General features: G+C 48.0%; 2 protein-coding genes across 6 annotated transcripts in view; both read right to left on the reverse strand.

Moving 5' to 3' along the window:
* Positions 1-3,289: 3,289 nt before the first annotated feature.
* Positions 3,290-18,041, reverse strand: KLRG2 (killer cell lectin like receptor G2; the record flags this gene model as incomplete). 4 transcript variants are annotated; one of them, XR_014021191.1, is made up of 7 exons in its annotated part: positions 3,290-3,379; positions 4,137-4,431; positions 4,654-4,811; positions 5,224-5,399; positions 11,255-11,400; positions 11,757-11,858; positions 17,258-18,041. XR_014021191.1 is itself a non-coding variant. In XM_081287469.1 (6 exons), the coding sequence occupies 5 exons, from the start codon at positions 18,039-18,041 to the stop codon at positions 4,691-4,693; spliced, it is 1,257 nt and encodes a 418-aa protein (XP_081143595.1). In that variant the 3' UTR covers positions 3,296-4,431; positions 4,654-4,690. The 4 variants fall into 4 exon arrangements, 3 of the variants coding, with proteins under 3 accessions (XP_081143595.1, XP_081143594.1, XP_081143596.1); XM_081287469.1 differs by having other exon boundaries at positions 3,296-4,431; positions 5,224-5,327; XM_081287468.1 differs by having other exon boundaries at positions 3,296-4,431.
* Positions 18,042-18,164: 123 nt separating this feature from the next.
* HIPK2 (homeodomain interacting protein kinase 2) overlaps positions 18,165-22,743 on the reverse strand; it is a 196,980-nt gene continuing 192,401 nt past the window's right edge. Inside the window, exon 14 of one of the 2 annotated variants that reach the window (XM_081287445.1) lies at positions 18,165-18,298. In XM_081287445.1, coding sequence (XP_081143571.1) covers positions 18,236-18,298 — 63 coding nt within the window. In that variant the 3' untranslated portion in view covers positions 18,165-18,235. The remainder of the gene's footprint in view (positions 18,299-22,743) is intronic. The other variant, XM_081287438.1, reaches the window with a different exon arrangement.

Here is a 22,743-nt window from a genome sequence, read left to right on the forward strand (position 1 = left end):
TACAGTCAGCACAAGCCTCTTCAAGTTGGTCCTCAGTTCTTTGCCATAACCCTGGGGACACACGTTTCCCTGCTTGACCTGCCAAACTCTAGTGGCATTTAAACTACTCCAGATCTTAGAAAAAAAAAAAAAAAAAAGAAGTCCTAGATTCTATCAAGTGAATTTGGCATAACATTACAATCAAACTTTAACAGAGGAGCATTAGAAAGAGAAAACTTGGGCTGGGGATGTGGCTCAAGCGGTAGCGCGCTCGCCTGGCATGCATGCGGCCCGGGTTCGATCCTCAGCACCACATACCAACAAAGATGTTGTGTCCGCCGAGAACTAAAAAATAAATATTAAAAATTCTCTCTCTCTCTCTCCTCTGTCACTCTCTCTTAAAAAAAAAAAAAGAGAAAACTTAAGATCAAATACATCTAAAATATTTCAGCAAAACTTTACCATGAAATTTTGGCAGATTAAATAGCATAATCAAGAGAGATTTATTCCAGAAATTAAAGGAAGATTTAATTTTAGGAACTCTTTCATTATAATCCATTGTATTAAAAGATCAAAAAAGAAAAAGGACGTGATCACTTTCAGAGATGCTGAAAAGATATCTGATAAAATTAAACTTCCCTGAACATTTGCAGCTTTGCTCATACAAAAGAGAACTCCCTAAAATAAGGGGAGAACACTGAAAATCAGACAAGGAAGCACAGGAAATAGTTTCTTTTTTTTTTCTTTTGCACCCTCACCAGGTGAAACATTAGCTTTAGTGAATTAGGGGAGCTGTAGTCTTGGGCCAACGCAAGATTAGTCCATTTAAACCCAGAACTTTGAGGGGTGTTCCCCAGGGAAAGTTGGGACTAGAAAATGGCACCCACGAGGATGATGATGAGGAAGCTTATTTTTTTTTTTAGTTTTCGGAGGACACAACATCTTTGTTGGTATGTGGTGCTGAGGATCGAACCCGGGCCGCACGCATGCCAGACGAGCGCGCTACCGCTTGAGCCACATCCCCAGCCCCCACGAGGAAGTTTCTTGACCCCCTCCACTGATATGACGCCCCAGGGCTGGGTCTCCTTTGGCAGGGGATGGGAACTTGGATGAACTTCATGGTCCCAAAACTTCCAACCTGAGAAATTAACATCAAAATTGCCCTGGACTTGCTGATATCCATGGAGTCCTTAGTATAAATCAATGCAAACCTGCACTGAAGGGGTGTTCTCATAACCCACTGGGCTAGAAATCCATATGGAATGGTAAGAACACTCTAAAGTTGAGCTCACAGCCAAGTGTGGTGGTGCACGCCTGTAATTCCAACTACTTGGGAGGCTGAAGCAGGAGGATCACAAGTTCAAGGCTGACTTGAGCAACTTAATGAGACCCTGTCTCAAAATTAAAAATAAAAAATTAGGGCTGGGGTTGTAGCTCAGTGGTAGAGCGCTTGCCTAGCATGTGTGAGGCACTGGGTTTGATTCTCAGCACCACATATAAATAAATCTGAGGAAAATACTCAGAATGTATCAGAGATAAATATAAGAAATGAAAAGGTAGGAGACATAGAAGACATGCATAGAAAAAAAATACATCACAACTGCCATAGTTTTTTTGACCTTTTCAGCACCATAGATTCCTTTTTAGAATTATTTACTTATTCATTCACTTAGTGGTCCTGAGGATTGAATCTAGGGGTGCTTTACCACTGAACTACATCTGTATTCCATTTTAAAATTTTTGAATTTTGAGACAGGGTCTCAAGTTTGAGGCTGGCCTCAAACTTGTAATCCTCCTGCCTCAGCCTCTGGAGTTGCTGGGATTACAGGCAAGCAATACCATGCTTGGTGCAGAATTTTATATATATATATATATATAGTTTGGGGGAGGCCTACTGGGGATTGAACTCAGGGACACTCAACCATTGAGCCACATCCCCAGCCCTATTTTGCATTTTATTTAGAGACAGGGTCTCACTGAGTTCCTTACCACCCTGCTGTTGCTGAGGATGGCTTTGAACCCACGAGCCTCCTATCTCAGCCTCCTAAGCTGCTGGGATTACAAGTGTGCACCACTGCATCCAGCCAGAATTATATATTTTTTTATTTTTTTCAGAATTATATTTTTAAAATATAAAATAAACATAAAAGTAAGAAAAAACAATTATAGTGAAGTTCTATTATCAATATGCTTTAAAATCAACGTATTTGAAGTACAAATTACATATAAAATACATGCATTTTGTGTTTAGTCTGATGTTTTTTTTTTAATATTTTTTAGTTGTCAATAGACCTTATTTATTTATATGCGGTGCTAAGAATTGAACCTAGTGCCTCACACATGCTAGGCAAGCATCTACCACTGAGCCACAACCCCAGTTCATTGTCTGAGTTTTGATAACTGTATGTACTCATGTAATCACTACTAATCAAGGTTCCTGGACCCTTCTCATGCACCCCTGGAAAAGTCCTCACCAGGGTTGTGATTTGCTTTATCACCATATATTAGGGATATTTGTAACATACTATTCATACAAGAAAAAGCAGGTGAGGCGAACTACCATGACTTCTTTGCATCAGTTTTGGACCCAACAACCTAATTTCTCTTGTTGGTCCTTATTTTCTGATAGTGTTGAGTTTTCCAGATAATCATGCCATCTGCAAATAATGGTCACTTTACGCTTTCCAATTGGTGCTCAAATTTCATTCTACCTTCTAACTGCCTTGACTGTTTATCCTTGGGACAATATTAAACAGTAGTGACCATGGTCAATGTCTTTACTTTTTCTAATGGAAATAATTCTGTTTTCCAGTAAAGCATGAAGCTTGCCTTGGGTTTGTAATGTATGTGTGTGCGTGTGTGTGTCATGTGTGTACATTTATATTTAAGGGGTTTTTCTTTTCTGTAAGCAAAGCTGCACATTAATAATTATCTGGTTGGACTCAAAAGTGCCACAGAACAGTTTTTATTTTGGAGCAAGACACAGAACAAACCATGACAGACCCAGATTGAAAAAATACCACACACTTGGGCGAGGAAATTCTTTCTGACAAAAAGCAAGTCAAGGCTCTGTTTTTATACCAGAGGATGGTAGGTAAGGCCAAAAGTTCCTCAAGAGTTGGAGTCCATTTCTCTACTGCTTGAAGTTGGCTGGCCTTGTTTCTTATTTAGGCCAATAAAATATGGCACATGGGACCCTGAGAAACTTCCACTGCTGCCTTCAGGAGATCTAGCTCATTCTGTTCCATCTTGGGGAACAGGTCTTCTTAGAGCTGCCATTGCATGAGGAAGCCCAAGCAGCTGCGTGGAGGACTCCCGCTAGGAGGCAGCGTAATGCTTTAAGCCAAATGAGTGGTTACTTTGGAACTTTTAGCCATCCAGGGGCTTGAGCCAATGCCACCTATAGCAAAAAATAACAGAAGCAGTGGGTGATCCTGAGTGTTAGATAGCTCAGGATCTCCTCCCCCTTGGTAGCCACTGACATCCTGGTTTTCTCCATAGTGTGTTGGAGAAGCAGGAGTGTGACCTTTGGAGTCCACAGAACTGGGTTTTATTTTAAACTTTCCTCTTTCTGACTGAGCTGCCAGAATTTCCCAAGCAAATGGGAAATTTCCACCTCACTTTTTGTTGTTACTGCCCTAGAGTGGTGGGAGGTTCCACCCATTCAAGACTGTCCATCTCTTTCTCCCAGACAGCCCATAGCAGTTACTGGTTCAAATGCTCAAGAAAGGCTTTTCTGCCTGCGTGGTCTGACTTCAAGCAGAAACTGCTGGTTTGTACAGCATGATCACGTCACACATGTCGTGGCACTAAGACTCCAGTGGTTTGGGGAGGTGTACACAGACTTGCAAGACTACACACTCTTCCAGCCCAGCCTCTCGCTCTCCCACTGGCCCAAAGGCCTTCACTGAACCCTAACATGTCTTCAAGGTGGTTGTCCCCTACAGCTTGGAAGAGCTGTCCCCAACCTGCCCACATTTCTCTGTGTTCTTTCCTCACTCGAGCAACATACTTCTCAGCAACGTCCGCCTACCAAGCTGGGGAGCTCTCTTGGCCTTACTTACCCAGGAGGCCCATTGCTTCCTCCCAACCTGGGGCACTGGCTAGCTGGGGGCCCCTGCCAGCCCCACGTGCTAGACCTCCAAACAGATGCTTACTGTCCACCAGCCTCTCCAGCTTGCAGGGTGGGGAAGGAAAGCTCCCCTGCCCTCCTCCAGGCCGGCCCACTTGTGTTCCTATGGCACTGTCACAGGCTGGTCACCTGTGTCAGTGTACATCAGCTGCCTGGAAATGGAACCTGAGCAATGATGCCAAAGTCCCTGCCAAGTCCCTTTGCCACAACACTTGCAAGACTCATGTCAGTGGGATCAAGAGGGAACCCAGACTGGAATCATCTGTAGTTGTTGGTTGGCTCCTTCCTCTGGGTCTGGAAGAATGGGTGGTATGATGAAGCTGGTCAGGGAGAGAAGGGAAAAGTCCATGTTAATGAAGGGTAAACTGAGGCCCAGACATGCTAGAAACCGTCCCCAAGTGATGGAACCTATCACCACCAGAAGCTGGAGACCAAAATTGGCAATTGACCTGAGGCCCAAGCAAATCTTCCCTTCAGATGGGGCCACTGTGCATTGGAAGTCACAGTCCCTGGGGTTGGTGAAGAGGCTGCCCCCATCTCACCTTGGTCCCCAACAGGCTGGGCAAGGTGAAACCCAAATCACTTGGTCTCCTTGGCACAGATCCAGGGTCTGGGAGAGCTGCAGTCTAGAGCCAGGAGCCGGCCTTCCTCCAGGACCCCGCAACTGAGATCTGGGTTGTCCTCACCCTCCTCTGGAAATCTGGGAAATGGCGAGAGGGGAAAGCGGGAGATGCTCAGGACATCAGGCCTCCTGGCTGGCATGGGCCCACCCAGCTGCATGCCTAGTCCCTCCATGGACCCAGATACTGTGTAGGTCACTGCACAGAGGCAGGGGGCTGTCTGGAAAGGACACAAGGATGTCCCCTGTTGGTCAGCTGTGTGGCACTGGTGAACACCGAATGGCTCTGGCTGTAGACCTCCTATCTGTGAGATGGCAGTGACGGTCCTGCTTGGGTGAACACGCTGGGGGACCCACAGGAGGGGTGGAGAAAAAGGGACAAAACTGATGCCAGGGTCCTGGGCATGGGGGGGGGGTCTCCCTAGTGGCACTGCAGGCTGGGGCATGGGAAGATCCCGAACAGCAGAGGGGGAGGAAGCCCACGGTCACTCACAGCTGGGTTGGCAAGGGGGCCCCATCGGTCCAGTGCCAGCCCTGGGGGCCTCGCCGGGCCCCCACCCAGGAATGTTTGGTAATCTGGTATCTGCTCAGGAAGTCCTGGGGAGGAAAGCACACTGTCACTCTTCTTTGGACGTGGGCGTGGCCTACCAGGGCCCTTCCCCGAGGCTTCTGCAGAAGAGAGCCAGGTCAATCTCTTGCAGAGATTATGGTAATGATCAGAGCGGAACCGGATGCCTGGGGTTGCTGGATATGAGGGCCACCCCGTCGCAGCCCTCGAGGGGGTGAGAACCATAGCCACCACTCAGCAACGAGCATGGGCACAAAACTGCTCAGAGAGGACCTGCGTCAGGATGGGAGGCCCTGAAGCACGTCCAGGTAACCGCAAAAGCCTGGTGGGGCTGAGGCTCGGGCTGGTGATTGACTAAGCAGGAGGGGAGGCTGGGGAGCAGATTGCTGCAAGTACCTTGCACGGGTTCAAGGCAGTAGTGGTCACTTAACACAAAGGTGCGTACAGAGGCCAAGGAGCCACATGGGAAAAGCAGTATAGCTCATGAAATGAAAAAAGCTGAGTCAGCTGGACACAGTGGCTCAGGCCTGTAATTCCAGGGTCTTTGGGAGGCTGAAGCAGGAGGATTGCAAATTAGAGGCCAGCCTCAGCAATTTAGCAAGATCATAATAAACAATAAAAAGGGCTGGGGATATAATTCAGTGATAGGGCACCCTGGGTTCTATCCCTAGCACTGAAAAATTTTCAGAAAGCAAAAAAAAAAAAAAAAAAAAAAAAAAAGAATCAAAACTGTAGCATGACTATAACAATAAAAAAATGTGTGCATGACATAGTCACCCAAAGAATGACAAAAACCAAAATCAGTATGTAAGCGTTACTAGAGATGAAGTTTTCTTTTTACCTTAAGTTTGTTGTCATATTAAACAGTGCATTAAAGCAAAAAAAAAAAAAAAAAAAAAAAAAAAGAAAAAAAAAAAAGATGTTTGTTCTAGAAAATGAATGAGTTTTTCTAACTGAGAAAAAAAGTTCGTCCCAGGGTGAGGACTTGGGGGTGGGGTCAGTGATGATGGTACAGCCCACACCAGTTTTCCTTCTGGGACATGATTTGGTGCCAGGTAACCCGAGTAGCAGTGCCATCCTGTAACTCAGATGGGTGACTCCACTTTGAGGAGTAAACCAAGAGTGAAAAGGGAGACAGAGAACTTATTCAAAGACAACACAGTGCTGTTTAGACCAAAAAGAAAAAAAAGAACTACTCAAGTGCCCAGAAATCAGGAAACAACTAGGCAGATTATGAGATATCAACATGATGGAAAATTACAGTGCTAAACTGATAACATGAGATCATGCTTAGTTGGGGGGGGGGGGGTGGAAAGCAGGGGCCAAGGGTGTGGCTCAGTCACAGAGCACTTCCCTAGCATGTGGGGAGGCCCTGGTTTCCATCTCTAGCAGTGTTAAAAAAACAAAGCAAAAAAACAGTAAGTAGCCAGGTGCCGTCTCACGCGTCTGTCATCTCAGTGAGTCGGGAAGCTGAGCTAGAATTGCAAGTTCAAAGCCAGCCTCAGCAACTTAGCAAGACCCTGCCTCAAAATAAAAAATAAGGGCTGAGGATGTTGCTCAGTGGTAAAGTGTTCCTGGGTTCAATCCCCAGTGCCCAAAGTAAGTAAATGAATGAATGAATAAATAAATCAGATCATACCAACAAATACATATCGCTGATGGCAAAGTCAAGAGGCATAAATTCACATTGACAGAGACTAGAAGTGGCCTAGTGTAACTTAATTTAAGCACCCGAGTTGTCCACAGTTGTACTCTGGATGCGCCTCACCTACCCTTCAGGTCTCAGGGTCAAGATAACTTCCTACAAGGACACCAGGCTGATCCCTCCAAGGTGACTGGGTGATCCTCCCTCCCATGGCCTCCTATAACCTTCACAGAATAGAGCTGCCAGGCTGCTTTTTAAGGGCTTGCTCACTTGAGCTTGGTGAGAGCAGGGGACTTGTTGTACCCTGAGACCCAGCACACAGTAGGCCAGCTCAGCAAAACTGCCAACAATCAGTAGAGGCCACAGGTTCAGGCTTGACCACTATGGGCCCCGCAGGGCTCAGTGCAGAGCCATCTTCTGCCCCCTAGGGCCAGCACCAGCGGGCTATCAGCCAGGAGAGGAGCCAACAGCAGCTTCCAGGCTCTAACCTTGACCTTCAACCCCAAAGACCACAACGGGGAGCAGTGAGTGGTCAGACCAAGTGAAACCCAGCGGCAGGCTCCTCCTCTGCTGGACTCCAGGGGCTGGGCTGTGGGAGGGAACCCTGGGGAGGGTAAGAAGGGCCCCCAGGGTACTGTGGTGTGAGTTGGGGCTAAGCAGTCCCAAAGCTTCTCCCTGCCTGGTCACAGATCTGCCAGCTTCAGCCACCCACAGTGTCCCTTTGGGAAGGCACATCAGGGCTTGGCTGATGCCTGTCCCACGCTCAGACTGGGGCCATCACTGTGCGGAGAACTCTGGTGCCAGGACACCCCTTCCTCAAATGCAGTCCCGTGACTTGTAAGTCATGTGTCAAGGCATCCAGCTTTTGGGAGCAGCAAGGTCCTCTGTGAACCCGGGGAGGCTGCATTATGAGGCTGAACATGTAAATCTAATGGCACATAGTACATACTCATTAAATGCCCTTGCAGCCATGAAATCTGTCCAGGTGGTGTGACGGGTAAAACCTTGTCCTCACTGCCAACAAATGTGACCTGGTTTGAAGTTTATGGTCACCCATGTGGGATACGGGCTTGTTTTTTGTCCAAGTCCAGAGCCATCTGGTTCTCCTGCTCCTCCTCATTTTGCCTCCCGTTGACAGGAGCTGTCCCCGCCCACTCCACTCCAACTCTATTCCTTGCAGTTTGGAGTCCAGTTTTCATTGTTAGCAGAGATTAATGGTGCAGGAAAGGCATTGTCCGGAGTTAAAAATAAATTCCAGGAACCAGTGAGTAATTGATGGCTTAAAGAAGTGCACTCTCACAAAGGTCTGGCAGATCCCGGGCCTCCAAGGCCTAAGGCTGCAGCTTCTCCAATTTTTACCACGAATGTGGACAGAGGGGTAAAGTGGTAAAGGGCAGAATGGACTTGAAATCTGATGATTTACATCCTAAAATGAAGATGAATCATTTGCAATGCTTTCTTATATTTCTTTTTTAAATTTTTGTAATGAAATATGCCACATAATAAGAAAGCTACCTTTTTTTTTTTTTTGTACCCAGGATTTAATTCAGGGGCACTCTAACACTGAGCCACATGCCAGCCCTATTTTGTATTTTATTTAAAAGACAGGGTCTCACTGAGTTGCCTAGTTCACTGGCTTTGAACTGGTGATCCTCCTGTCTGGGCCTCCCAAATGCTGGGATTAGAGGCATGTGCCACCGTGCCGGCTTGAAAGTTACCACTTTAACCCTGTGTGCATGTGTGTGGTGCTGGAGATTGTACCCAGGGGCATGTGCATGCTACACACAGTCTACCACTGGGGCCCTCTCCTGGCCTCCATTTTAATCCTGTTTAAATGTACAGTCTAGTGGCATTGAGTGCAATCACATGACTGTGCAGCCATCCCCACTGTTCACCTCCAGAACTTTCTTACCTTCCTAAAGCGAAACTCTGTACCCATGAAACACTGAGTTTCTGTCTGCTTTCTCCCCTGCTCCTGGCAGCCACCCTTCACATTCTGTCTTTATAGCTCACTACATAGTGTGCACAGAGAAGATTCAAATATTCCAGACTACTTAATTTTCTTAAATTTTTTTTTTTTTTTTTTTGTACCAGGGATTGAACTCAGGGTCCCTCAACCACTGAGCCACATCCCAGCCCTATTTTATATTTTTATTTAGAGACAGGGTCTCACTGAGTTGCTTAGTGCCTCGCTGTTGCTGCGGCTGGCTTTGAACTCTCGATCCTCCTGCCTCAGCGTCCTGAGCTGTGGGGATTACTGGCGTGCACCACTGCGCCTGGCTGAATTTCCTTAATTCCAAGATGAGTATCTATGCACGGTTTAATCTTTCTGAAAATTGAGACGTGGCTTCCATTCAGTGTCACTGTTAACGTGGCTCCTCCCTCCCCGCACCCTGCAAAACACCTGCCGTCAAGCCACAGGGGAGTGAGCTGAATGGCACAGGCAGCACTGAATTTTCTCCTTTTTTCTAACTCTGGGCACAGTCAGTTCTTAGGGAAGATGAGCCGTTTAGCCTGCAGCTGTGGGGACCCCTGAGAGCCTGTTGTGTCCCTGGTTTGTGTACCCACTTATGCTGTGTTCCTGCCACACACACCTCTGGAGGTTCTGGATTGTTAACTGCCTGGATCGTGAATCTTGCTTCAGTCTTTTTGCAGGGAAGGAGTTTATCTGTTTTCTGCATATTGTGTTTCAAATGATCGATCCTGTATACTTTAATCTCAAGCTCTGTTTGGATGTCCCCCATTGCAGATGCACCAGCAACAGGGAGCAGACGGGCTCAGCCAAGGTACAGGGTCATTCTGGGTAGAACCCCCTGATGGGAGAGGCTGTGGGGAAGGAGCCCTGCTTTACTGGCTTCCTGGTGGCACCTGCAGCACTCAGTGCTGGGCATGTGGTGCAGAAGCCTGGGACAGTCTCTCTACACAGCCTGTTTTTACCTAAACTCTAACTGTTGGCCTGGCCCAGGCCCTGGGCAGAAACTGCTGTGCTGAGCCCCTTTGGCCTGGTAGGTTTCTATTCCTCTAGTATCTTCTTCCAATCCCAGCATGTTTTATTTGCAGAATTCTTAGAAAATAGGGTTTTTTGGTTTTGTTTTGTTTTTGTACTGGGTATTGAACCCGGGGGCACTATACCACTGAGCACATCCCTAGCCCTTTTATTTTTTACTTTGAGACACATTTCACTAAGTTGCTTAGTGCCTCACCAAATTGCTGAGGCTGACCTAGAACTTGCAATCCTCTTGCCTCAGCCTCTTCAGTCACTGGGATTACAAGAGTGTGCCACCACACCTGTTAGAAAACAAAGCTTTAAAGAAGAAAATAAATTCAGTCATAATCTTGCCTCCCATTGGTAACCACTATTAAAATATTAGTATGTTTTTCAATCTGCCTTTCAGTTTTTTCCTGTGTATATCATATTTATCATATTCAGATCATGCAGGGAGCAGAGAAAAATTTCAAAAACACTACAATTAAGTTCCACAATAAACCAGGCACAGTGGTACATGCCTGTAATCCCGGCAACTTGGGAGGCTGAGGCAGGTGGATCATGAGTTCAAACCCAGCCTCAGCAACTAATCGAGGCCATAAACAACTCAGCAAGACCCTGTCTCTGAATAAAATATAAAAAAGCGCTGAGGATGTGACTCGGTGATTAAGCGAAAAAAAAAAAAAAAAAGATCCACAAGAAGACAAAATATTGCATCCATGAAACAGGAAGAGAACACCATAAAAACAGGAACATTTGAAGGACCATCCACTGACCAGCCATCCAGAAATAAATGCTGGGCTGGGGTGGTAGCTCAGTGGTAGAGCGCTTGCCTAGCATGTGTGAGGCACTGGGTTTGATTCTCTGCATTGCATATAAATAAATAAAAAAGATCCATCGACAACTAAAAAAAAAATATTTAAAAAAGAAATAAATGCTTGTTGTTAGAAGTTGTTGAAATTGAAGAGTTTGGGGGTGATTTGTTACTGAGCCCTATTCTAGCAATACCTGACTAGTACACCTGTTAAATTGTACTTTATTTTCCATACCACCTCCCAGAGAGGACAGGTGTGTCTCTACCACCAGGCCTGGCTCCTGAGCACACTGGTAACTTTGGGACTGGCAGGCAGGGTGGTTGGGGATATCCCAGCTCCTAGATGAAGCCCTTGGAGACCTGATGTTTGGTCCCCCTGCATGTCAACCTATTCCTGTGGCTCTTGGTGACTTCTAGGATGTAGAAGGACCCCATCTAGAGATTCTTTCCAGTGCTAGGATTCTGGGATCTTGGATGACATGCACATTCCTCTTCTGGTCACCTGTCTCACCTGGGTGTGGCTCAGCAGGGGCAGGGTAGCATGGTGGGCCAAGCAGAACGCCTGGCTGGCCTCCCAGTCCTGTGCTTCTGAAGAGAGGTAGTAACAGTGCTCCCTGGACCATATCCAGTCCTGAGGGCATGGCCGGCACCTGGCTCCTGCAAGCACAGAGACCCTGGTGAGTCCTGGGGTAACTATAAAGAATTAAAATGTGTACACTGAGAAAACCTGGCCATGACCTTGACAGAGGGGAGATTCTAGGGGCTGAAGCTGGTAAACCCTGGGCTGGCAAGGGGAGGTGAGCCAGGACCAAGAAGGCACACAGTCTCCCCAGAAGGACTCAGCAGGGTACAAGCCGTGTCCAGTGAGAAGACAGAATATTTTTCTTATCTCGGCTCAACAAGCTCATGTCTTCATGCTACACCCCCCCCCCCCCCCGTGGGACATCTCATCCTAATTATAAGGGCTGGAGGCGGCCCCGGTGGCGGAGCAGAGGGGAGCAGGGACACCGTACCTGCTCTAGAGGCCAAGGCCACAATGGTCACCGTGGAGACTGCCAGGAGCACAGCCATGACTGCCAGGGCCCAGCGCAGAGACTTCATGTACATGGGCAGCCCTGGGGGTGGGGACAGGCAGAAGGGAGATGTGACAAGACACCACCCAGCCAAGGCCCACCCAGAACCCTGCCAACTCCTTACACCAGTGTCATGGCCTCCCTGGCCCAAATTCAAGCTAGGTCATTTGGGAGAAAGATGCAAAGCCCTACACCTAGTGGGCCTAACAAGCACCCAGGGGACACTGCCCGCTGAGAGGAACAAGGGCTCCGCTCGTGGAGTTCACCCAAATCCTATGGTCTCAGCACATAGGGCCTGCAGCTCCAGGACAAGTGGATCAGAGGGCTGGGGCAGGGCTGCAGGAATGGAGGGCACACCAGGTGGGAAGAGCAGGCAAGGGCGCGGAGCAGCAGAGGAACCGCATGCTTCCTAGTGCCAGGCCTCGCCCTGTTAAAGGAGTAACTGGGGAAGCCAGCAGAGTACAAGAAAAGAGGCATGATTGCAAACACTTCATCACAGCCCTGGATCTGGAGGTTCACACCCCAGCTGAGCATTCCTGAATTTGATCTCTCTGAGGACACAGCTTGAAATCAAGCAAGAGCAGTCTCCCCTCCCAGAACCTCTGCTGCAAGGGCCCCAGGAGTCACTCAAACCTCGGCAAGGAGGACCAGTAACCATCACATTTCCCAAAGCCTGGAAATAGCGGAGGTAATTCTGCAGTGGTATTTTACCATTTTGAAAAGACCAACTGCATCAGAACAACACCACATGTGTATTAGCAAGTTTCATACCCACATGTACACATACCTACACAGAGATGGACACGTTTCCAAGATATTTAATAAATCATTATTCATCTTTACAGACAGAAGCACTTTGAAATCCCTGGTTTCATTTGCTTTGGAAAAAAATACCTGCTTCAAAATCAGAAAAGGAAGTGTATTATGTTGATATGTGAAAATTTAAACCCAGGGGGGGCTTAACCACTGAGCTACACCCTCAGCCCTTTTGAGACAGGGTCACATTAAATTGCTGAGGATGGCTTTGAATCTGAGATCCTCCTACCTCAGCCTCTATAGCCACTGGGATTATAGGCGTGCACCACTGCACCCAAGGGATTTTTTCCTCCCTTTTTGATGCTGGAAATTGAACCCAGAGCCTTAAGCATGCTAAATATGCACTCTACCACTGAGCCACACCTTTAGTCCTACATTTAAAACAACAACAAAAAGCTACACATACAATTTGCTTCTTTAAGGGATTTAACCCACATTTCCATCAATATATCAATGGATAAAAAAGACATGGTATGCCATATCATAGAATATTATTCAGCTCTAAAAAGAAATGAAGAACTGATACTAGCTACAACATGGATAAACCTTGAAAACATTAAGGGAAATAATCCAGATACCAAATAGTACATACTATGAGTCCATTGATATGTTCCAGACAGAAGGTTCAGATAAAAAGATTGGTGGCTGGTGTATGGGGTGATGGCTGAAGGGTACAGTTTTTTTGGGGGATGATGAAAATGTTCTAAAATCGACAGTGGTGATAGTTGCACAATTTTGAGAATATACTACAAACTACTGAACTTCAGATTGGTGAATTTTATGGCATATGAATTATATCTCAATAAAGCTCTTACCTAAACAAGGAAGAATCTGGAAATGTTTGGTATAAAAGCTACATACAAAAAGGGAGTCTTAAAATAATAAAAGCAGAACTAAAAAGCTTGGAGAAGACAAGGAAAATAAATCTACCCTTCACCTAGGTAATAATTATTGTGGCTGAACACTACATTTAGCTCTGACCTTTGTAGGAAACAAAGAGGTAAAGAAATTCAGCCTCCCACACCAGGAAGGAGGACCCACTTCATTCCAAGCTGCCCCCTGCAGAGCCAAAGGGTAGTCCCCACCCTCTTCAGAAAGAAACTCTTAATCACAAAGTAACAAAAATTACCCTCTTTGCAAAAAAACTGAAAACACAGATGAAGATAAAAGCTCTTGAACTGTTTTTCCCCCCCTCTAATCCTGGAACTTCTTGGCTTTAAATCTAATTGTTTGCTTCCAGCCAACACTTCCCCATGTCCAAGGGACATTCCTATGAGAGGATAGTAATAATATGACTGTAACCATGTGTACCTCTTGCTCTCAGGCACCTTCCCTCAGGCCATTCTCTAGTTTCCAATTGATCTTGATTTCCTTGTCAATTCAGAACTAACACCTCTGCATCCTTTCCCACTGTTCCTACCTGCATCTCCTATGTTTTGACTACAACAAGCACTTCCACCTAGTAAAATACTAGGGGATCCGGGTCTTATGGAACTTCAAGTTTATTCAGTTTGGGGCCATCTTCATTGCTTTTCTTTTCTTCTTTTTTTGGTACTGGGGATTGAACCCAGGGGTGCTTGACCACTGAGCCATATCTTCAGCCCTTTTTGTTTTTTATTTTGACACAGGGTCTTGCTAAGTTGCTAAGGCTGGTCTCGAACTTTCAATCCTCCTGTATCAGCCTCACAAGTCACTGGGATTACAGGCATGAGCCACCAGGCCCAGCTGGGGGCCATCTTTAAAAAATTATACAAACTTCCAAATACTAAGGGGCCCCAGGGGCTCATGGCAGTGAGCTGCCTGCTTTTGTGTCATGGACGTTGGGTAAACTTCTGCCTCTCTCCACCTGGGGACATCAAGGTCTACCTGTCTCGCTTTCCTCCAGGCACTGAAGACAGAGCAAGTTCTTGCTTCCTACCTCCATCACCACTGAGTTCCTGTGCTGCTCTCTTCTCTAGAAGACCCCTCATCCCTGCTGCCTCTGCTCCCAACAGTCCCTACCCCTCGAGGCTACTCCAGGCTGCCTGTGCTTTTGCTCTCTGAATGTTTTCCCTCTGCCTGGACGGGGACTCCTGAGAGGGGGCCTTCACGTCCTCCTCCAAACCTTGGCGTGCCAACCCACGACAACCACTGAAATCAAACTCCCTCTCCTCTTTCTCCAGAGAGCTAGGGACTAAGAAGTTCCGCCATGGACTGATGCTCGGAGTAGACCCCGGTGCCAGGAGTTGGGATCCAGGGTTGTCTGCCACCTTCCCTGCCCCCGCGGCAGGGACATTTACAAGGAGACAACCTTAAGCTGAGTGAAGAATGCTGCTGTTGGGAAGCGCAAGGACAATGAGAGTATGTGACAGGGACACCTAAGCTGGCCTCAGGATCATAGAAGGTGACTCCAAACCAAGAAGGAAGAATATTCTTCATCTGAAAAATCTAGCTCTTACTTCACTTTTTTTTTTAAAGAGAGAGAGAGAGAGAGGGAGAGAGAGAGAATTTTTGATATTTATTTTTTAGTTCTCGGCGGACACAACATCTTTGTTGGTATGTGGTGCTGAGGATCGAACCCGGGCCGCACGCATGCCGGGCGAGCGCGCTACCGCTTGAGCCACATCCCCAGCCCTTACTTCACTTTTTTTAAAAAATATTTTTAGATGTTGATGAACCTTTATTATATTCATTTATTTATAAGCAGTGCTGAGAATCAAGCCAGTGCCTCACACGTGTTAGGCAAGCGCTCTGCCACTGAGCCCCAGCCCCAGCCCTCTTTCTTCACTTTTAAGCTTTGCAAACTCTCCTCTCTCCTGCCCCATGCCTGCAGGCTGGGAGCCGCCAATCAGAACACTGTGTGTGTGTGTGTGTGTGTGTGTGTGTGTTGGGAGGGGTGTGGATAACTGGGTATGGAACCCAGGGCCTTGTACATCCCTAACCCTGTCAGAGCCCTTTTTCTAGAACAAAAAACGAGACCATGTCACCTTGCCTCACTGACTCTTCCCTCTCAGGCTACCCTTCCTAGTCGTGGCTTTTTTTTTTAAGAATCTGAAAGAAAGTATAGACTGATATCATTGTAGACACAATACTGTCTTCCCAAAGAAGTCCATGTCCTAATCCCTGGAACCTGTGAATACGTAGGGTTACAGACAAAGGGAAATCAAGGTCGCTCGTCAGCCAACCTTGAGAAAGGGAGATTGTGTTGGATCATCTGGGTGAGCCCAATATGATCACGAGGGTCCTTATACATGAAGAGGGAGGCAGAAGAATGTGAGAGTCAGAGGTGGCAACCGGAGAAGGATTCAGCCTAACACTGCTGAATTTGAACACAGAGAGGGCCATGAGCTAAGGACACGCTGGCCCCTAGAAACTGTAAAAAGGAAAGGAAATCTCCCCTGGAGCCCCCAGAAAGGAACATGGCCGCGCCACTGCCAGCATCTTGACTGCATCAGACTTCCCAGGTTCAAGTGTAAGCAAAAAGCATGTATCCTTTAAAGTCACTAAGTGTGGGGCTGGGGATGTGGCTCAAGCGGTAGCGCGCTCGCCTGGCATGCGTGCGGCCCGGGTTCGATCCTCAGCACCACATACCAACAAAGATGTTGTGTCCGCGGAAAACTAAAAAATAAATATTAAAATCCTCTCTCACTCTCCCTCTCTCTTTAAAAAAAAAAAAAAAGTCACTAAGTGTGTGGAAATGTGATACAACAGTAACAGAAAACTAATAGTCCATCATGTAGAAAATGTGCTCAGACCAAAGGCTGCAAAAGTTCCCGAGTGAACCAAGTCTGGAACCCTCCTCATATCTGAGAACGGGGAACCCCTTGGGATTTGGTGCCTGACTCCACCTATCTTTCCATATCACATCTCCTGCCTCCTCCTACCTTTCCATATCACATCTCTGGCGCTTCAGGCAGGTTGCCTGCTGGGCAGGGCTCTAACCCCTCCTGGCTTCTGTTCCTGCAGTTCTGGCCCTAGAAGGAGCCCTTCCCATCTCAAGTCCTCAAGATCACTACTTCAGCAAGCTTGGCCCGTCCAAGTTCACCAACCACTCCCGACCGGTTCCTTATTCAGGGTTGTTTACATCATTTCTGGGCTCTCCCCATTTTTGTGCCAAGCGCTCCACACCTCCATAAACAAAAACACACAGGCATATACCCTAGCATATACCCGTGGTCTCCACTTAGTATGTGCTGAATGGATAAGTGGAGGCCCACGCTCCGCAATATAACGGAGAGGAAGGAGCCCGGGCCTTGGAAAGGTCCGTCCATGGCAGGGTTGTGGGCTCTGGCCCGGCTGGAGCCTGTGTTCCTGCCCTGGCCACCACCGCCACGTGATCCTGCATCACTTCCCCTCATCCGGAATTCTTTATACCTCTCCTGGAAGAAGATGCGCACACTCAGAAGGAATGCGAAAGTTCTTTGTGAGTGGGGAGGGGTAGTGGTTTTATTCTTTTATCGCAAACACTTTGAATTACATTTAGGTAGACCAAAATTTATTAACTCGAAGGCAGAGAGACCAGATGGGGTCGCGGCATCAGGACAGCCTTCGGGTGCACCAGTCCCTCCACTGCAGTGTTCTGGTGCGCGCGCGCCTCACCTACCCCGACCCGGCAGCGCCGACTCCTGGCGCCAGTGAGCACTTACCTATGAGTGTGATCGCCCGGGGTAGTTTTTTACCGTCCATCCCAGCACGGTGAAGCAGCGCTGCGTCCTCCTTTCCCAGTCCTTGCTCCTGGCAGCGGCAGCGACACGTTGGAGAGCCCGGGCGCCATTCGGCCTGGCTGTCCTGGCGCTCCACGTGGTGGTCACGCTCGGTCTGGGTAGCAGCCAGCGGCGAGCAGAGGCCTAAGGTGACGCCCGGAGACGGAGCTCGCTGCAGGGTGCAGGAGCGGCGGGAGAAGGCCGGGGACTCCGGTACCGGCACCGTGAGGAAGCGCGTGGAGGGCGCGGGCGAGGGCGCGCGACTGCCGGTGGCCGCGCCCACGGGCTTCACGCGCACGTCCACCTGCAGTTCCATGGGCGCCCAAGGGCCGGGCGCTTGCTCACCAGGGGTGGACCAGGGCACCAACTCGCATCCAGTTGCTTCGCCATCCCGGGGCTCTTCGGCCGAGGAGGGGCCAGGCGACGGCGGCTCGCGGCTGGCTGACCCCAGGCGGCGGAAGGCCCCGTAACCCAGGCTGAGTGGCGGTACCCTCAGGAGCCCGGGGCGAGGGGGAGGCAGCTTCTTCTCATCTGGAAGGTCCGGGCCCGCGCCCGCTGCCTCCTTCACGACCCGGGCCAGGCTCGGGCTGCTTTCGGGACTCTCAGGCTGTTGCGCCTCCGCGGGGACGTGCGGCTGAGCTGGCCCGGGGATCTGGCTTTCCAAGGGCTCCTTTGGGAAGCCAGCCTCGGCTTGGCCTCCTCCCGAGGCCTCCTGCGTACAGTCCATCCTGCACTCGAGCCACCGGGAGATGCTGAGCGGAACGCACCTGGGCCCAGGTAGAAACAGCTTTGGCCTCCGGGGTCGGGATTGGTCCAGTCGGGAGCTGAAGTTGTCGAGCCACGCCCCTCTCTAAGGACCTCGCTGTGATTGGCTGTGATTGAGTTCTGTTGGCCGCGCTCCTGCAGGACACCAACCCCGCCTTAGCAGTTTAGGTCACCGGCGGGAGCGGCAGGGCGGGGCCGCGGGGCAGAGTGGATCTTTCTCTGGAGAAAAGCAGAAGAGAGAGCCTGAGGCGTCTGGGAGGGAACCCTGCGCCCCGCCCGATTCCTCCCCTTTCTTTGTCTCTTGCTCCACCCATTTCCCCCTCCCGCCCTCTGCCCCCGTTGGATTTTGAAAGTTACAGCTTGGGCGGGGAATGATTAGCCCATCTGGATCCTGAGAACTCAGAAAAATCCGTGAGTCCCCACAATGTAGGGGAGGAAAGGGCACCACCCTTGAGTGCATTCCCTCTGGCTGCAGTGGGGACACGGCAGCTCTAGAGGCTTGGTCAAGCACGAACAGCACCCACCAGCTTGGTGGGGCAGATTGATCAGAATCAGGTTTTAAAAATACAGGCTTGGAGGCTGGGGATGTAGCTCAGTAATAGAGCACTTGCCTAGCCTCTGCGAGGCCCATGGTTTGATTCCCAGCACCACAAACAGAAACCAGAGTTTGGGCTTGGCGGCTTCCAGACCTACTGAATCATGCCTACTGATGAGACCTCTAGTATTTTTAACAAAAGTCCAAGTCTCAAGGTTAGCAGATAAAATACAGGCCACTCAGTTAAATTTGAATTTCAGATAAACAAGGGGTAGTTTTCAGTATAAATATGTTCCAAGTGTTGAGTCTCTGTTCTAGAGACTTTGAGGGAAGGGGAGTAGAATTCAAGGGAGTAGTGTTAAAGTGCCCTGTGCACTTGGCTCAGGTTTAATCCCAGTGACTCAGGAGGCTGAGGCAGGAGGATCGGAATTCAAAGCCAGCTTCAGCAATTTAGCGAGGTCCTAAGCAATTTAGTGAGACCCTGTCTCTAAATAAAATATAAAAAGGGCTGGGGATGTGGCTCAGTTGGTTAAGGGCCCCCACCCCCCACGCGGCTCAGTTAAATTGCCAGTACCTGGAAAACAATTGCTGGGCACGTAGCTTAGTGATACAGTCCCCGTACAAAAAAAAAAAAAAAGGGGGGGGGAGGAGTTAAAACTACTCTTCAGGGAAACTGGGGCTGAGATTTAGTGGTAGAGCGCTCGCCTAGCACGTGTGGGGCCCTGGGTTCGATCCTCAGCACCACATAAAAATAAATAAATAAAATAAAGATGTGTCCAACTACAACTAAAAATATATTTCAAAAAAAGCTACTCTTAAGGATGTAGGCTCCATGAGAAAAATAATGGAGAGAAGTCTAGCACAAGTGCCATATGAAAACATCTTATATTTAATTCCTTTAAATGCCAAGACTGTGTATTTGATGTGGATATTACATATATGCATTTAAAAAAGTGTGGAATGCTTCATACCAAACTGATAAATAGTGGATTTTATTGTAGATTGTTTGGGGACTGGGGAGGATAGGGGAGGAGACTAGAAACTCACTGATAATGTTTCCACTTTCTCCAAAAGGAAAATATTTATGGATATTCTTAAGTTAAAATTTAGTTTTTAAGAAGATTGTATACTATACGTTATTTATGGTTTATTATAAAAAATAAAGTTTATTATAAAAAATAAATAAAGTTTATTATAAAAACAAAAACTAATCAAAACAAGGGGCTGGAGTTGTGGCTCAGAGGTAGAGCACTCGCACTGGGTTCGATCCCCAGCACCACATAAAAATAAAATAAAGGGGGCTGGGGATGTGGCTCAAGCGGTAGCGCGCTTGCCTGGCATGCGTGCGGCTGGGGTTCGATCCTCAGCACCACATACAAACAAAGATGTTGTGTCTGCCGAAAACTAAAAAATAAATATTAAAAATTAAAAAAATAAATAAAATAAAATAAAGATATTGTGTCCACCCATAACTAAAAAAAAAATATTTAAAAAAACCATATAAAGTCCATGCAACATAAAGAAAAGGTCTCTACCCTTCCTTCTATTTCACCTTAGCAAAAACTACCGTCCAGTTTGAGAGTTAACCACTTGTTCATTTTGGGTGCCTTCCAGGGCTGACAGATAAACATCCCGACTATGATTTTGTACTGAAATATCCTCTTGAGATGATGAGTATCAATTTGTAAAGTCAAGGACTTAGCTCCCAGGTATTCTGAGTCAGAGAAAGTCAGTGTGAAAAGTACAGTCTGTGTCCCTTTCTTGCATGCTCCCATGATCCCATGGAAGATGCCCCAAGACCTGATTCCCCTGGCCACAGCCAACCAGAGCTCAGCTTCTGACTCAGAGGTCCCCAGGAACATCTTAAATTCTGTCCTGAATTTGAACTGTGGGCAGTGCCTGTGGAGTGTCAGTCGTGGTCCTGAGAGGTCAGGAAGTGGCTGTAAAGCTGGCAGCCATACTGAGTGGACTCAGTATGAGGCTCTGGCCAGTTCCTCTGCCTGTTTTCTGGATTGCATCCTGGCCTGCCCGCAGTTATGCCTCTATTTCACAAATATTTATTGAGCACCTATTCTGTGCCTGGCATGTGATAGACAGCCATTGCACCTTCTTGGGAGCTTGTGCCATGTCTTTCCTTTCCTTTCCTTTCCTCCTCTCCTCTGCTCTGCTCTCCTCTCCCTTCTCTTTTCCTTCCTTCCTTCCTTCCTTCCTTCCTTCCTTCCTTCCTTCCTTCCTTCCTTCCAGCACTAGGGATTGAACCAGGACTGCTTTGCTACTGAGCTACCTCACCAGCCCTTTTTATTTTGAGACCGGGTCTTGCTGAGTCACTAAGGTTGGGCTCAAACTTACATCCTCTTGCCTCACCACACCCAACCATCACCATCTATCTTTTCTCTCTCCCTTTTTCCTGGTTCATTCCCATCATCATTAAACATGCTCAAGGTGTGTGTGTGTGTGTGTGTATGTGTGTGTGTGTGTGTTTGCAATACTGAGCATATAACCTGAGGTCTCAAGGATGCACACATGCTAGGAGAACACTACCACTGAGCTACATCCCAACTCCAAACAGGCTCAAATTTTAAATGCCTCCTGGGACCCAGTGTCCTCCTCCAGCTGAGACCCTACCTGTTTCTTCCTTGTTACAACCAACATTTTAAACAAGAGACTGTCCACTTGTCCCCTTCTCTCTGTTTCCATCATGTCCCAAGTACACCTTAAACACCTCCTAGTCAAAATCCTCCTTGCAAAGAGCACCACAAAATCTAGCAGAAGCTCTTTGATGCTTTCTGTGTAATTTCTCCTGTTTGAACCCCCGCTCATTTGTGGCTTTCTTAACACCACACTTTCCTGGTTTTGCTTCCATCTCCTTGGTTCTTCCTAAAGTTGGCTGCCAGAGGTTTCTCATTGACCCCAAGTCAGTGATTCCCAAGCCCAGAACTTTCAACTGAGTTAAGCTGTAACATTTATGGTGTGAGCTGAATGATGTCCTCCCCTGATTCCAGCAAATTCCTATATTGAAGTCCTCACTCTCTGTCCCTCAGAATGTGCCTTTACTTGCAAATAGGGTCATTGCAGATGTACTTAGTTGAAATGAGGTCATATTGGAGTAGAGTGGGCCCCAAATCCATGGCTGGTATTGACAGAAAAAGAAGTGATTTGCACATGGAGGAACTTGCACGGGGAAAATGCCAGGCAGACATGGAGGCAGAGATTGGGATGTGCCTCCATAAGCCAAGAAATGCCAAAGATTGCCAACAAACCATTAGAGCTAGGAGAGGGGCACGGAACAGATCCTCCCTCAGAGCCCTCAGAAAGAACCAGCTCTGCCACATCTTGGTCTTGAACTGTGAGAGGCTAAGCTTCCACTCTTTAAGCCACCCGGGCTGTGGTACTGTGCTGTGGCAGCCCTAAGACACTAGTACAAGCTGCTTCTCCAGAGGTAACTTGTACCACCTCCAGAGGTCACCACCTCCCTGGGAGGGCTCTGGGGCCTGTCTATACTAGGTGCCTCTGCCACACACCTTTCCCTGTGGCTCACCCAGCTGGCCAATCAGATTCTCCTTCTCAGGGGTTTGGCACTTGATCTAAGAGCCCCAGAGCTGGGAGTGTCAGAACTCCCAAGGGAGCAGATGTAGGGAGATGGTCTGCAAACTCCCGCTCAGATCCCCAGAGTTCCCTTGGTGTTAGTCCATCCTTTGGCTTATTTGTTCAATTCCAGGGGTTTCCTGAGAAGCCCTGTGTCCTTCCCCATTTATTGCTTCACATATTCATGACTCAATCTCGGGTGTCGGAAAACTAAGTCCCACCTCAGGCCTCTTTGGGTTCCTTTGGGGTGAGAGCTAGGCTTAGGCACTGTCCCCATGGGCCCTTTGGTAGCACAGCCGCAGCAGCCCCCAGGTCGGAAGGCCTTTTACAGATGCTGTGATGGGACACCTGAGATAGGTGAATTACCCAAATGTTTCAAGGGGTGGGGGTCCTATGCTAGTGACCCCCCCAAATATCTACTCAGTCCTTCCTTCCATTCTTCTTATTTTCCCTCACTTTAAAAATCCTGTTTTCTGCTCACGACAGCAATACTCTTGGGATTTAAAACGTAAATACTATGTGGGGCTGGGGTTGTGGCTCAGTG

This window comes from Spermophilus citellus (genome assembly GCF_964194105.1).
Source record: "Spermophilus citellus genome assembly, chromosome: 3".
Taxonomy (NCBI): Eukaryota; Metazoa; Chordata; class Mammalia; order Rodentia; family Sciuridae; genus Spermophilus; species Spermophilus citellus.